Source organism: Acipenser ruthenus, chromosome 4 (genome assembly GCF_902713425.1).
Source record: "Acipenser ruthenus chromosome 4, fAciRut3.2 maternal haplotype, whole genome shotgun sequence".
Taxonomy (NCBI): Eukaryota; Metazoa; Chordata; class Actinopteri; order Acipenseriformes; family Acipenseridae; genus Acipenser; species Acipenser ruthenus.
In genome coordinates, this window is record NC_081192.1 from 13,648,420 (window position 1) to 13,665,758 (window position 17,339).

Below are 17,339 nucleotides of genomic sequence, written 5' to 3' on the forward strand. Positions count from 1 at the left end.
CAGGAAATGAATGAACTCTCACACAGTACTACGGGGATGAAACGCTGTTGCACAGATTTCATTATAAAACAAAAGGTTTAAACAAAACAAAACATAGAACAAACAAAAACGCACGTTGGCCAAAATAAACAGACAAACAAAACACTTAACCCACAATAAGTGTCGTGCTTTTAGCACGAGTAGCAAGTGTTATTCTTTTCATAGTTCTTTCTCCCTGTGATCGAAAACTGCCTCTTTTTAGCGGTGCCGGGACTCTATTGCTTATTAATCATTCAGTCGAGTCCAGGCACAGTCTGCATGAGAACTGCTTGGGCAGGGAAGGTAATTAACCCTTCCCTGTCGACTTTAAACACCTGTGCCCAAATACATATATACATATTACATCACCTGTGCTACATAACCCAAACTATACCAACTACCAAATACACCCAGGGGCGGGGGCGGGGGGGGGGTACACCGTCACAGGGTCACAGAGAAAAAAGGGAAGTAATAGTTTTTCAGTAAAGAGAGCGCTGAGATTTTGCAAAGGCAAGGTTTATAAACATCACTACCATAGAATGAGAATGCATAAACTTCATCTAAGCTAATGTATAGCAATGCATATACAAGCATCACCTTCTGGTGTACCCTATCTTTTTATATTAAGGTAAATTTACCTGTTGATTGTTGCGATGTCAAGAATAAGGCATGCGCACAGTATAATGCTTTATGTGCAGCATTAAAAACTGGTAAACTAGATGTGCAAATGAACCAGTAATTTCAATTATTTAAAACTAATAAACATATCTGCTGAGTTCTAAAGGAAATACTTGATTAACACTATTCCATTTTACCTTTATGCATTTAAAAACGTTTTAAAATATGAAATATACATTATAAAAGGCATACTAAAATGTCACCCAGGAGTTTCTGTATTGTGTGGTATATTGGTTCAGGGATTCAGCATTTAATATTTTCAGGAATAAAATCTGGTCATTAAAGTATTTAATCTTTAATGTAACACTGGCAATGCTAGCTATCAATCTCACAAACATAAATAACATGAACTGTGTTTCCAGAACATTAACCTGACATCAGAGATTAGCTTGTAGTGTTAAAAAAAACCTTAAATTACAGTAACACATGTTTCATGTGCATTAAAGGGGCAAAGATGTTTGAATCTAATGTTTACTATTATGGCGAGCTTTAATTATAATGCTTATCAAATCCTTAATCTTTCTTTCAGAGCAGCATGTCAATTTCTCACTAACTACAGCCTGGTAAAATAAAATGAACACTAACTTGTGGTAAATTGCAGATTAAACACAACGTGACAGGGCACATTAAATGTCAGTTTTGTCAAACACATTTGGAATAACAGTTGAACTATTAGCTTCCTGTGGGGTCTGCTCTGCAAATGGCTGTTTCTAGGCAGCAGGAGCTCTTATTCCATATGGAAGACTAACACAGCTAAATTAAATAAACAAGATTGATCTGAAAAGATAACTACAGGAGCACTTCATTCATTTATATCTGTCCATTAACTCCTCTTCGCAGTTGTGAACATTGAGCATATTAAAATGCATTTAAGGGTCACATATTAAAAGTAAAGACTTGAAGTGAATACCATCATAATCACAGATAGGCCATTACTGTATTATTCCCTTGCTATTCTGAATACAAGAAGACAGGGTATGAACATACACTGTATAGAAAATATAAACAAAGAACCTATAGGGCTGTAAGCAGTTTCAAGTTGAAGCTGACACGTCGTTTTATTTTGCTAATACCAGAGTTTATAAAAGCTTAGTCCCAGGTATCATAATTCTGAACTCATTTTGATGCGCTGCATAACAGTCTCTATTTTAGAATACCAATTGACCTTCACCACTGAAAATGATGGTAACACTTGATTTGTCTCAGTCAAGATCCATGCTGTTTTTCTTGTTTTCTTTTTTGTTCTGTTTCTTAGTACCCCCATCAGCACATGACCAAATAAGCTCATTTAAATTCTCTTCAAAAGCAGTTTAGCCACCCAGTGCAAACCTCCAATCAGGCACAAGCTGTTAGAAAAACCAAGAACGTGAACAGCTCACAGTTTTCGAGAAACACCTAAAAATTCTCAGTATGGGTGCATTATTTGTGCCTCCTTGCATGCCAGAAATTAATCAAAAAGTATGACAAGAATTTTTTCTTTGCTCCCTCAAGTGTGCTTTCTGAATATGAATATCCCATTGTTAATGGCATTTTGGGGAGCTTCCACACTTTGGTGTTGACTCATTTGGATTTACGAAATAACCATAAAAGTTATGAATATATCTATACATTACATTTTTAAACGGTAATACTTGCCTTAAGTTATTCAGTGATTCACTCCAGTGTTGAAAATCCAAGGATAACCCTCTAATTATAATCCAAAATCCAACTGAAAATGTACAGCTCGAGTAGAAATTTGAATCTCGCAATTATTTTCTTCAGAAGTAAATCTCAGATTAAGCTCATTTTATTTTGTTAAACAGATGAGAAGTCCAAGGATCAAATGCTGTACAGTTTAGAAATTGGGCCTATATTTGTAAATGTCATGCATAGATAAAGATTTTATTTAAGAAGTTAAGAGTTGGCTTTACACCATTAAAAATGAACTCTGTTCCTTTGAAGTTCTATCACCTTAGAATCCTTAATAGGAAAGCACTTTTCGCTTTGACATTCTTCTGATCATTTTAATGTTCTACTAATTACACACAGCAGAAGGTCCCTGATTTCTAAAGGTAATCATCTTCTTGTACAGAAAAGAAAAGTTCAGGATGGACCTTTATGGTAATATCCTTGCACAGATACCACAAAAAAACCAGGGTGTACTTACAAGCCTTCAAAACAAATTTCTGTGACATTTCTGGTTTCCCCAACGTGTTGGGAACAATAGACTGCACACATGTGCCACTAACCCATCCAGCTCATTCTGAGCATCTGTATAGGACCATGATCTATTGTGTGTTAATTGTCTAGGCTACTAAGTAGGCCTAGTTAAAAATAATAGTAATGCAACAAATGCTAAAATCATTCAGTTTCAATTTAAAATAATCTTTTTATTCACATTGTACACCAATCTGTTCAATACAGCAGCAAGATTTATTTTGTGTTACCGGTATCTTACAGGCTAAAGTAAAAAGAAAGCACGCTGCTAGGTGTTGTTCAATTGATTTTACTACTATACTGTATACTGTATTGGCCTACTGCACATAATGTAATGTGTAGCCTACCCAAAACACATTTGTGTTATTTCAGCGCAATGATTTACATTTAAAATGCATTGAGCATTATAAATGTATTGTTTTTAAGTCCGACACGTCCTTGTCAGACAAACATGTCCGGTTTAGCTATGATTATGAAAAGCTTTTGGGGGGTGAAGGTGGGGATCCCACTATAGAGCAGAATTAAAATGCCATTTTTGTTATATATATATATAACCGTATAAAAATAGGTAAAATGAAGACGGAACAGAGTGCATTGTACAGATTACGTTTACATTTAACAAAAACAATGTTATTTTGATTCTTCTTGCACCCTTTCAATGGCACCATCCAAGATCCCTCAGGCACCTTCTGCTGCAGCAAACCACAACTCTATTTATTTGAACAATGTTGCACAACTCTCACAATGCTAGAGATCTCGCTAAGAAGATGTAACAAATATTTAAATTAGTATATTGTGGCTCTTTTCATAAACATATTTTCCCTTAGTACATACGACAAAATGTATACTTTGTGAATTATCGTAATGAAAATGCAAATTGCGGAATGTTTGCGCTACAACTGGCCCATCTTAGTAAATCTACCCCTCAGTGTTTACAGAGTAAGCAGGGAAGTATTCCAGTTTCAAACTGTAGCCAGCTTTGAGAAAACCACATTTTGACAGTCATGTATACAGCCACACGGCCACCCACACATACTCAGATTTAAGACTGCTTACAGTGAAGAATCGTCAATCGAAAACAGATGAAGGCCAAGAAGCATGCCACAAACACAGCACTGCTTCATCAGCACAGAGCTCAGCTGTGCGATACAAAATGTACTCTGTGTTATATACTAAAAAGCATCTTTCATCTGCACGAGGCCTTGCATTCACAAAACATTTACTCACATTTTGTTTAAAGCTTGTTTCTATGGTTTGTTTATTTGTTTGTTTTCAGACAATGATAATATTTTCTTAGTAAATGAATTTATCTCAAGGTACCAGAGTAACATAATCTTTTTAAAATGCCAATCTGTTTTGCCAACAGGATTAAATGTTGAAATTTGCTATAAAAAGCTTTTATTTTTTTTAAATCACTTTTTTAATTACATTTATTCTCATTAAATCTTGCATGGTTCATCAATTTTCTAACAGGTATTGTCATTTTGTTCACCGTAATGAGTTCCCCTAAATTACTTCTAAGGCATAAAAATAAAAATACAATTCTGAAGTGTTTTGAGTGAGTTTCCTTCATTTACTGCTATCTCATTAGGCAGTTCGTTGTTATGAATAACTTAGAGCTAAATGTTGTAGAAAATGTGTTAATTTAAAAACGGCTGTCACTTCCTTCGGTATAAACATGGTGATTTGTTCACTTGGTAGCTTATGATACTTTTTCTAGTTTTTATGGCATAATGTCAGACCACCATGCCCAGATATTTTAATAACAGCATCCTTAAAAAAGGGTGATGTCTCAATATTAAAGAAAACTATAATTTACCACTTATGGGCGATGTGCTACAAATCCCCATTACCATGGATCTCATTTCTGCAGTGAGTGAGTTTGTTTTCAGTGAAAAATGGTTTTCACAAATCAAGTTTTAATTAAAACCATTTTAGTTAGTGGTCTCTGCAGACAGTTGTGTCGGCAGGTAGATAAGAGATGTTAAAATAAAACATACACAATTAGTTCCCTAAATAAAATGCAGAATGCAAAACAAGTGCATTTAAAATATTGAAAACAGTTCATAAAATGTAACATGGGTTTTAGCAACATGCAACTTACATTATATTTTCGTTGCCAGCATTTGCAAGTTGTTATACACTGTGTCAGTTTGCTAAAAAAAAGAAAAAAACTTGAAATCCCTCTGTACTGTTTTATCTACAGTAGCTTTCTTTCTCAGACATGAGAAAGAAGCAGCATTGTACACTGGCACAGTGGCAAGGGAAAAATACTTTTGCTCTCTAGCTTCTTATGGACTTTGTTGAACTCCAGTTAAGTGTGAAATTTATAAAGGTATAAAAAAAAATTGACACTGTATTGTTTTTTGATGGACAGTAAATGCTGTTTCCAGTGATTTAATACAACTGGAAATTCCAACAAGAAAAAAGTAAATACATCAGAATTTATATTTCCTTTTTGTATGGATTTCAAGTATGTGTTTACCTACAACTGTATGTTTATGGCTGTATCTCTTTAGAAAACTTGCCAAGAAACGCAAAGAGACGCTAAGCAGCACACGGCAAGAGATGACTGTGATGGTGAACTCTATGGACAAAAGCTACACTGAACAGGGGACAAACTGTGATGAAGCATTCTCCTTCATGGACACCCACAACCTCAATGGAAGATGTAAGTACATATTGTTGTTTCTTTTACTTAATGTTTTGTATTCCTGTGGTCAAACAAGTAGTTGGGTCCTACTTCACCTGTTTTCTTACCCAGAGACATTGCTCTTTAATCTTCAATTAACAATACAGAGTATAACTTATTTTCCAGCTGAGGTTTATACTCTGTTCTGTTGATACAGAATAGTCTGAAACATTTTTCTACAGCACAGTAGAGACATCATCACACTCTCTTTGACATGAGCAATCTCTGAATCAGTCCTAGAGGGATGACGCCTCTGGACAAGAAAGAAAGAAAGAAAGAAAGAAAGAAAGAAAGAAAGAAAGAAAGTTTTATATTGCTGCATAATTTTATTGGGAGATTTCTTTGCTTCATTATTTTAAAGTGAAAACTGGCAGCTATTTTAGATTTTTTGAAGCCCACAAAAGATGAAAAAGGTTTATAGTAAATCACTTGATCACTGAAGAATGCTTGGCATTTCAGTTATCAAAACTCTCTGTATGTTATAATAATCCATGACTTTGCAAATACACCTCCACACTAAACCCAGCAAGTACTTTTAGTCCTGTATAGTACCCCATACAGAGTCTCTCAGGGATTTGAGAAGCTAACTATTTCAAAAGAAATACACTTTTTAAAAACATGCTGTCATGCACAAAAAAGTAGGCTATGACAAACCATTTCTGATATGACCTTTTCGATCTGTCAGTTCTAAATTATGTTGAAGATTGAAATAGATGTAATGTGCTGTACAGGAATCACATGATTTCCATTACACGAGAGTAGATGTTAAAACTTCATGCTGATTTGAACTCGGCTCTCGCCAAGATAAGCACAAACTAAGACGTAGCTTTACAGTAAACTAATGTGATCCATATGTGTCTCCATCCATTTACGTTTCCTTCCATATGATGATGTAGATATCCTTCTGTCTGGTGTTAATGGCTGAAGTGTAATGCTGGCTCCAGGGATCAGCTTATTTTGCCTCCCTGGCGCATCAGCACATATAGTTTACTTCATTCATGAATTGAAGTGAACTGGGTAGTAGGCCTTTAAGGAGTTATAACTAGGGCCCCAAAAAGTACACGATATCTCGAATTTCACAAAAATCATGTATTTGGCTGCCTACCGTAAAAAATATGCATTTTATTTTCCTTACAGTATTTTACATTACTCTTCATCTCCCCTGTTCATTTCATACTTTCATCAAGTAGAGGCAGCGCTATAGTAGCTGTACACGATCTGGCGTCAATGCCGTGCATTTGGTTACTACGGCAACGGGGTCAAACAAATACTGGATTCATGAATGGTGAATTACTCATACTGTACATTGACATTTCTGCATACTACTAAAGACCCCCTATTCTCCACCAGCTAAGCTGCTTGGCCCCTTATTCTCCACCTATGCCAAATGTACAGTGTGTATAAAAAAATACAAAAGCTTTGGTTTTGTCATTTCAGGTTGGTGGTTAACATTTCTCCAGTGTTTAATATTTTGGGATTAAAGGCAGCAAAATAGGCTATGGGAAGTACACAGTTATTTTAATTACTGGTAGTTTTAAAGGTTTACAAAACTCAAAACTGTTGCTGAATTTGCCATTCAAGGTTATTTTAAAAATATCTATTTTGTCTGCTTGTTACTTTTTTTTGCAGTTAACACAGACGACTTGTTCCAGCAGATGTTTGTTACATTTTTAAAGATTGTTTCAATAGCAACTCGAGTTCCGGTGGTACAATGTACATTTTAAAGAGTTGACTCAGTAGCTAGGCTATGTTAAAATGTTTCAGCCTTGGTTTTTTGGTGATGTTCTTGATGAACTATTAATGATAACACATTTTAGGCAACTTACATGAGTAGAATATAATGTAAAAATGTTCTTTTTTTACATATAAAATGGCAGTTTTGAGACACCGTGAATTTTTTTTTTGATTGTCATTCATGAATTTCTTGAAATATACAGTGCATGTTCCTGGCCCCTAGTTATAACCAGTGCTTTAAATCTTACCTTATATTAACTTTAATATTATCTCGTCCCCTTTTTTTTATTTTGATAAAAATGTTGTAGTTCCTTGTTAATTCCTTCAAGGAAACAAAATATTCTCAGCACTCTGTATGTATTATACAGTGGAATCTCATTAAAGTCACTCAAGGAAACATCAAAATGTGGCGATGGCCTTACTATTGAAGGTACATAGTTAAACATGTGTCCAAGAATTTTAGTAAGAAGTTAGTTATTTTAGTTTTCATCTGGCACTGTTCTTATTTTCGTTTTTAGTTTGTAGTAGTGTTGCAATCAGCATTTCAGAGGATCCAGTCTTACTTTAGAGGTACTTTTATGGCTTGGGACTGCAGACGGTGGATTTAATACTGAATAAATACAGGGGTGGACTTACATGGCCATGAAAAAAGTGTTTTTCTTTTCAAATTTATTTAACTTGTATTTAACCAGGAAAGTGCCTTTGAGATTAAAATTTATTTTACAAGAGAGGCCTGGTCAAGAATATAAAACAAACAAACACACAAATTCAAATGAGCACAACCAATACAAACAAATGAATCAAATTACAAGAAACAATTTAGGAGCACCGGCCACAGAAATTTCAATTTTGTTTCAACTTCTTTAAATGTAAGACAGTAAGTTTCAGTTCTTCTTGAAGTTTCCTCCTAAAATAGAAAACTATTCAATCTCCGCACCCCCAGAATTGAACTCTGTTTTTTACTGTATTGTCAACACTTTCTTTCAAGGCTACCTGCTTGTTAATCTTTTCGGTGACACATTGATCCGAACTCTTGGTGTGCTTTACGGTGGTTGAGCAGATAGATCATGGAAGTCACCACAGTAGGACATTTCTGTATGTTTCTGTTTCAACTGATCATGTCTCTGGTTTGCTTGCTTTTTTCTTTTAAAGCTGTATCATCACCATCTTCATTTACAATGAAGACCAATACGCTCAGCACAACGGTGCCAACTTCCTACTACCCAGGTAATCACAACATATTGTTACCTTACTGTTACAATATTGTATAGCACAAGTGACATGTAGTGCATTGATACAACACCAGTCATCTACAGTCAGTGTGGAGTTGCAGTTATATTGCTGAGATCTGGTTCAGATTGCATTTCTTTTAGTTTTGTGAATTAATTTAGAAAGTACTGAAAGCTTTAACTCTGCTGGCTCATTGACTATCTGTGTGCAATTCAAATGAAAGCATTGCTAGTCATGAAAACTAGGGCTTTAACCACTGTCTTTGTTGTTGTCCCTATGCCTTTGCTGCTCAATAACTTTCTTCAAAACTCTTACTGTTCTGTGTTTTAGTTGGGCTGAGTAACACGTTTGCACTAAAACTACTGTACCGTTAATAACAACAAGCCGGCAATCTGACCAAATTCGTGACATGGTGCTTTATATACAGTAACTCTTGAAGTATATTCCTCTCTATTTTTCATTATTTACCCCCATATTTTCTCTCCTTTATAAATCTCCACACCGCACTGGTTATGGTGTATGGGCAGATCCCTTTGTGCCAACTGCAATTTTAGGTGAGAATTTTTTTTTTTTGGTTTTTCATGACTTACTGTTGTTAGTTAATTTATAAATAAAGTAGTACTATATATGTAGATACATTTAGCCTATATTAAAGCGCACAGGGATTAAGCTGCTAAAGCATTAAGTATTCCAGTTGTTTTAGTTTATCCCATTGAGGAACGCTTCACTTCCATACCTGTCTGCTTTCTTATCTGTGAAATCAGGAGAAATTACCTGGAACTGGCTTCACTCCATCCCATCCGCATTAAGTGTCGTGCGTGTGATGTCACGTATGTGTATGACCTCTCATATGCATGGACAGACAATGTGGACAGGATGAAGGGAGTGACAGAGTGGCACAACAACTTAGGCATTACCATTGGTATGACTGTAATTGTCGAGGTAACTAATTAAAACAAAAAGAGAAAATGCTGCAATGTACCATACTGATCAGGAAACTCGGCTACAGTGTACCTCTGTAGTGTGTGTCTCACGGCTAAATTGAGAAGAGTGCCAGGTGAGATTTTTATAATGAACGTAGTTAAACTGAGTGGACAGGTGAAATCTGGTCCTTTGGTTGTTGTTAAAAAAATTATAGTGTACGTGAACTGACTTTTTAATGATTGGAGTGTTTCAGGACAATTTTTGAAAATTGAAAATGATTTATTTAAGTATTTTTATTTTTAAGAAGCATGAAAAAAACCTCTAGCATGAACATTTTTACATTAACATTTTTTAAATTTTCTTATAAAAAATAAAATAAATAAATCAGGTGGCAGCACATTAGTTTGCTATTTTTTGCTGGAATGCAAGTAGCACCTTGAAGGCTGAAGACTATTTATCAAGAAGCATGAATTTCTATTGCAATTGATATGCAAAGTCCACATCTATCACAGGATGACCTAAGCAATTGGGATTGATTTGCACTTTCAGTAGTATGGAGTAGGGAATAAAATGTACAAAGGGGTCACAGCTGTCTGCTGTAGAGCTGCAAGTGTAGATCATTTCAAAACAGTTTATTTGAGTAATGTTATTCAAAATGAAAAAAAAATACTTTATTGTAGAACAGATGAACAGAGAAATGTTCTGCTTCAGAAGTCTTACACTTTTCAACATGACAATAAACTGAAGAAAAAAAAACACACTTTCCAGTTTCAGAGGTCAGCTAAATATGAAGACCTGTTTAAAATTATTGTAGTACCTCTAGTAGGAGGGAAACATTCACAGAATTGTGGACATTTTTTTTTAAATTCAAGACTAAAACTTTTCACCTTCAACCTTTTCCTTCAAGAGTAATGGGAATAAAGAGTTTAGGAGAGGAGTATTCAATATATATTTTCTTACAAGATCATATTTTAATAGCCAGCAATCTGAAATACCCAATTGTAATGTCCTTCCAATACATACAAATTATTCATATTTCCATTTACTTTGTTTAACATTGTAAAACACTTAACCTCCCAAAAGGCAAGTGAACCTGCCTGTAGTAGCTCTGCTAAAAATTGTACAGGTATTCATACTGTTTTGTTGCTTATACCCTGTTTCCTTTTTCTCCTCCTTTTTTTTCTTCACATTAACCTGTTATGTATCTTCTTAAAAAGTGCCAATCAATGGTAAGTTCCCAGTTTGCCCTGTGGGAGAAGAGGCTTCTGTGGTTCATACAGAATGGAGCCTACATGGCTGGTTCTGTTGTGTGTTGACTTGCATGGCAGTTGACATAGCATCTCATGCCCAATATTTATCCCATGCTCTACTGTGAAGCCATTAGCTAGTATGGCATGCCAAGTGACTGATCAGAGCATTAACCATGAGTATGTGGACTTTCTTGCATTTGTCATTTATTTGTGTTTTGTTTTGTAGGTGTTGCTTCCAGACATTGCCATTGTAGCTTCAGCAGTACACTCCATTTAACATGCACTATTCTGTGATCATGCATTTTTGTGCAACTTCATTATCACATTAGTCTAGTTACGTGAGATAGTGTATTTTGCAGTACAGTCATTGGCAGAATTGAAATAGTTTTTTTTTTCAGAACTACTGTAGGTGTGTTACAATTTTTAATACTGTACTTTCTACAAGTACCTGCTCAGTTGTCTTTTTAGGCCAAAATGGTTTGTTGTTTAAGTAAATGTCTGTCTTTGTATCCGTTTTTGCTGTCCTGTTTTTAAGCATTATTGTTTATTTGAAACAGTTTGGCATAATTGGCTACTAGTTTAATTAAGAGACTGCAGTACCATGTCACTGCAGTAGGGGTGACCGCTGCAGAAGTTTAAGGAACAGCTACTGTATTAATCCCTTTCCACACCCGGGTCTGAACCTGCCCAGGTCAGGACCCGGTGTCATGTGGGTCGGCTATGCGATTTCACATTGCTTTTGATAAAGCAAGGTTGACAGACTTAAGTACACAATATGCGTATCAATGCCCCGGAAGCAGCTTGTTACAGACGCTTCCATCCAAGCTTCTCTGGGTTGAACCGTTGGCCCAAATGTTGATTAGAGCAAATGTTTCTACATCCCTGCTGCAGTCTGGCTCATGCTGTGTCTTAATCAACAAAAATATGGCTAAACAGAATAAACAGAGGTGGGTAGCTGGGACCCAGGTCAACCCGGGTACGACCCAGGTATGTGGTTTCACACTACGCAGGATTGTGACCCGGGTAGCCAGAACCCAGGTCCGGACCTGGGTAGGAGTGCCAGTGTGAAAGGGGCTTTAGTCTTTAAATAGTGTTCTTACCTTGGTCTACGGCTCTTCCAAAAATGTTGTCCATTTTATACATCGTAAAAAGGAATCGCTGTTTTTTTTTTTTTTTTTTTTTTAAAGGCGTCTCTTTTTGACATTTTTTTATTTGTATTTTTGTTAATAAACAAATCTTTGAGAAGTATTTTGCTTTAGGTGAATTTATGTTAGTTAAAGCTGTAAACATTTCACTATTGTTGTTATTGCTGTGTTGTAGATGAAAACCACACACTAGTGAGCGACACAAGCAGCCTGGTCCAGTCGCACTCCTACAAGAAGAGGGAACCTGTCGATGTGCCGTACCAAACAGGGCAGCTTCACCCAGCCATACGAGTAGCTGACCTGCTGCAGCACATCACCCAGATGAAATGTGCCGAGGGCTACGGGTTCAAAGAGGAGTACGAGGTGAGTTTATGCAGGTGACTTCCAGTTCATGTCAGCACAGCTTGCACATAGAGCTGCAAAAAGAAATTCTAACCATAGCCTAACAATGTGCTCACCCTGTGTCTTCTGATATCGTATTAAACTAGAAGCGCTGGTCTGTGTTTTGTGGGTTCTTTTTGTGGGGGGGTGCATAAGTACTCTATTAAAAAGGACAAACCACAACATCAATACCCTAATGCAGTAAAGGAAGGTATTGAGAGGTGAGGATTAACCTGTACTGCTAAAAGCTTAAAATCTGTCTATTGCTTTTAAAAAGGGGGCAGATTGGAGCATTGTAATTTGGTCTCCGTTTATTGCATTTTAGAGGAATCCCAGTTGTCCATTTGCTGGGTTTTGATCTTTTTTAAACCAGAACATTTTACCTCTATGTACTGTATATGTGTAAGGTCTTTTTTTTCTGGCTTTCATTTAATAAGTCTCTTTTATATTGAACTTTTCCTCAAACTGTTCTTCATATTCATATTGCTGCTTTGAAGTTTCATGAATTTCAAAATGCTCGGTGTTTCAATTTTAATGCTCTTCATCTGGAGTCTATGTGACTTAAGTATCAAACACCATTCTATTGGCACATTTTATGCAAGGCTATGGTTGTATTTACTACTCATTGTTCCAAGAACAAAGAGACTTTTGAATCAACAGAAGCAATAGTAGTTTTTACAGCAACTAGAAATATATATTTTATGCGGTACTCCTAGGAGTTGACAAAGCATCTGCCTCCTTCATCTAAAACCGTAAGTCATCACAGTTTAAATGAATGGAGATTGTTCTCTGGAGTATGTCTCCTAACAAAAAAAAGTTATGTTAATAACGGTTAGAGATGACTAGACTTGCGCTCCATAATTGTAAGCACAACGTCAACAAAAGAAGTGTACTGTGTGCAGTGCCTTACTTTCTTTATAAATTTCATCTAAAAAGGACAGAGATGCTGCTACAGCACATTCATGCGCAGGATAGTTACCTGTAATGAAAGCATTCCCATGAGTGAGCAATAGAGGAATTAAATAAATAATGCAACCTCTCTCACTATTCCCAGCACAGGCATGTTCAGGTTAGGCTTCCTTTAGGGTGTAATTCATTATGGATAGAGATTTTGGGGGCTTGAATCGCTGCATTGCAACAATATAGTCTGATAAAAATGCAGTATACAACATTATTCATACATTCTTTGATGTACTATAGCAAACAGATTTTTTTTTATTTATTTTTTTACTTTTCATGTAACCAATTTAAAAGCCAGAGCAAATTAAAAGGAATGAGAAGTAAATATATAAACAGTTTTTATTAAATACAGTGACCCCTCACAATTTTGCGATCTAACTCAAAATAAAGGCGAAATTAGAGAAGGGTTACTTGAGCAATTTACGGTCAACATGGCCTAACCGTGAATCAAATTTCATGAATGATCAAATCGTGCAATAACGGGGGAGCACTGTAATATCTCTCTAGAACAGAAAATACCTCTTTAAAAATAGCAAATGTCAGGACGATTGAAGGCCAGTGTAACCCCTAAACTGTTTACTTGTGTCTTTCTTGCCCATGTTCCTTTATTCTGTACATTAACTATGGAACAGATAGACACGGTAAGCAAAGCTTTTGCTTTAAGTAGAAATGTAGAAATGATGTTGGCTTTCAGAATGCTATAGGTTCTGTGAATTCAATTATTTCTTGAGCTTTTAGGCACGATGTAGTTTTTATGTATTTATTTATTTATTTATTTTTGTTGGGTTTTTTTTGTAACACCCCGATAAAAGTTTACCATAGTAAAAGCAATAAAGCAAACAGGAGTAAAACCATATTAAAGCATAGGTAAGCATTGCAGCCCAGAGAGGTACAGTATGCTATGGTGAATGCATAGTATAACTATGGGAAAAGCATAGAGAACCTGCAAAATATAACTTTTATAAGGGAATAAGAGTTTTTTGTTGTTTTTGTTTTGTTTTATCTGACTCTTAATAGATATTTCTAGAATTATACACATTTTAAAATCAAATAATATAGTGTAATAGAAAGTCAATCTCAATAATGTCACTACTAGATGACTTGATTGATGCATGTAGCAACATTAATTAGTCAAATTAGGTATTGCTCTATAATTTTATTTTATTATGTACAGTTGTTACTATTTAGTTGCTTTTGTTCACTAGATAGAATACAGGTACCAAAAACCACAACAGGAACTACAGTAATGATATATTAATGAAAACAACACCATTTATAAAGCATTAATGTACAACAGTCAGGCCCATTACTAACCCATCAATGATTGGTGATAGCAGTTACTAGTCTAAGGGCATGTCAAGGTCCATTTGATCACGAACTTGTGGTTAACAGACAGCCAGTTATGCATATAGTTAAAGTTAATCATACATACATTTTCTGCGGAATGGATATGAACATTTTGCATTCGATTTTTCATTTAATTCTTTTGGCATAAAGAAGCCTCAAATAAATAAAACAGAAATGGTGTTTGTTAGCAGGGCTGATGTTATCTGTAAGGGACTGTTATAGCCATTGACTGGGCCGGTGAGACACATTCTCCCGAAGTGTACCAGTTATTACAAGGCAAGTCATGACAAAGAAATCAGAAAACTAGATTAAAGTCATGCTTTACCTGGGTGGAAATTATCATATGAATGATACCAATTGTACTCATATTTAATAACTTGTAGGCTGGAATACTGAGAGGTTGCATGATTTGAATGTTTTTCGTTTTATGGTTGAAATAACCTTTCCACATTCTAGGCTTGATTCTTTAAATTGCTTTTGCAGCCATGAAATCCCCAGAAAGTTGGTTAAAAAGGAGTCAGTTCATAGCACATAATACAACTCTTTGTTAGGATGCTCTTCTTGGTATTGTGATTTGCTTAGCTTCTATAATCCTGTGACTGTCCTCGGAGTCTCATTACTTTCGGCAAAGTCGTGACAGTCATTTTCCTAGCTCAGGGTGAGCAGGCCTGACTTATGTGCTTGCTTGTATGCCAGAGTAGCCCAATCTCCCCTTACCCAGGTCGCTGTAGGGCTATTCCTTTTGTAGCGTCTGCATTACATTTGCAGTATAAGATTTTGACAGTGCGGTATTGCAGTATTTCTACTCAAAGTAAGGTGCTTTGTGAATTGAATAGGTAATATATGGAAGAGAAATCTGAGCCTGGGGCAGCCTTTTAGCAAAATTCTCTGTTCAGCCACGGGCTGTTGAATCCACCTTGAATCTTCATGTTTAAACTGCAGATTAATGTATTTAATACTACTACTACTACTACTATTAGTACTACTACTACTACGACGACTACTACTAATAATAATAGTAATTGGTTTAATAAGTATGCAAGGCAAGTTGATGGTAATGTGACAGCTTTTTTATTTGCTTTGACCCAGTAAGGATTTGGGGACAATGTATAGAACTCTGATGACATGAGAGGAGCCTGATATTGTATGTTTCTATTGCTTGGATATTGAAGGGATAATCAAATGGAAATAAATCAAAGTATATTGTAAGAAAGGGCTTTTATTGTTTGTTGTTGTTTTTTTATTGGGGGGGAGGGGGGGTAGTACTTCAGATAGAATGCAGAAGTGTAATTTCAGACAATAAGTGCCCCAAGTTGATCGTTGAGAGCTGGCCAACATCAAGCACATTGTGTTGTTTTTTATGTCAATAGAAAAGCACTTTTGAACAAGAAAGGAAAGCTTTTAAAGGGGAAGGGCTTATAAATGTGAAACTGGAACTGAAAAGGAAATCAAACAAAGGAACATTGAAACTGTGCCTCAAAGAATGAGAATGGGTCAAAAATGCATGATGAAAAAGCAGTATTGTTTCTAATGTTTTTAGGTTGGGTGTGTATTTGGTAGATGAATTGTCAGTGTTTTTAGGACACTTAATTCGGTGAGTTGTATTCATAAAGTATGTTTATCGGGTGTTTAAATTAAGACAAGACTAAGAGTTATACTAATATAAATGTGAGCTTAGCATGTTTGGATTTCAACTGTTATTCATAAAACATCTTATGCAAATACATATACAGAATGCATGCAGTTCACTGCATTTATTTGACTGAAGCGATATAGATCAAGACTTAAATAAACCATAAGAGGTCTACTAAATTGTATTTTGGTTAGCCACATTTACAGTTAATATATATATGTGTGTTTTTTATGAATAGAAGAACTATAACAACATGTTTTAAGTAGGTTGAAAATGACACAAAAGATAAACATGATTTGTGAATACAACACATTATATAACCAGTGGAATCTCTCTGCCATTCACTTTAATTGGGATATAAAATAATCTTATATTTGAGAGTATAGCAACAGAAGCCAGTCTCTGAGCAGAATTTGGTTGTAATCAAGCTCAGAGCGGAAGTGGTACTTACATGAATTTTTCCTTAAAAACCAGGTCTTTTAAAATGAGAGAAGACCAAAGCACTTCTCTCATCATAGCTGTAACCATTGGACACATGGAGTATCCTTGGAGATAACAGTCATGCTCGATAGCATAACATCCTCGACTTTGTCTCAGATTGTGTCCCCTCGGAAGACTAATCTCTTCAGCACTCAATGCACCCTGTAGTTATCTCTTAAACATATTTCATCTCAAGATATAACTGGGGATCTTTGTTAATTGAGTCCTTAAAATGTAACCTTGACATTTTAAAAACCAGAATAATAAATGTGCTGCCGTTAAATTTGTATTATTTTTTACATTTTTAAGTAGAATTTGAATAAAGGGCAAACCTGGTCTTTCAGTTTCTCTGAAATTATCCATTAGTGTGTTGGAAGGTCTGAAGCAGAGAAAGTGTTTTAATTCCTGAAAATTCGTCATTTGGTTGGCAGATCAAGCATATGCACCTCTTTTGGATAACCACTATACTATTGAGGTTTCTATCTTTTGATGAACTGGATTTTTACTTGCACATTAGTCAATTTACAGTAATAAACCATAAACCAAACACATTTCTTTCCATTTAAATGTATTAATATGTCTAATTGTGTTAAATATATTCACTACTGATTAATTAATCATGTATTACATATAATTAAGTCAAAAATGAACATATACATTAAATATATACA

The 17,339-nt window shown here is 35.4% G+C and overlaps 1 protein-coding gene across 10 annotated transcripts in view; it reads left to right on the top strand.

The window, feature by feature from the left end:
• LOC117400192 (receptor-type tyrosine-protein phosphatase mu-like) overlaps positions 1-17,339 on the top strand; it is a 290,059-nt gene that overhangs the window by 235,456 nt on the left and 37,264 nt on the right. For 4 of the 10 annotated variants that reach the window (XM_033999725.3, XM_033999728.3, XM_059022030.1 and 1 more), the window contains 4 exons: positions 5,412-5,563; positions 8,471-8,545; positions 9,076-9,102; positions 12,043-12,230. In XM_033999725.3, coding sequence (XP_033855616.3) covers positions 5,412-5,563; positions 8,471-8,545; positions 9,076-9,102; positions 12,043-12,230 — 442 coding nt within the window. The remainder of the gene's footprint in view (positions 1-5,411; positions 5,564-8,470; positions 8,546-9,075; positions 9,103-12,042; positions 12,231-17,339) is intronic. The other 6 variants (XM_033999727.3, XM_033999730.3, XM_033999733.3 and 3 more) reach the window with 2 other exon arrangements.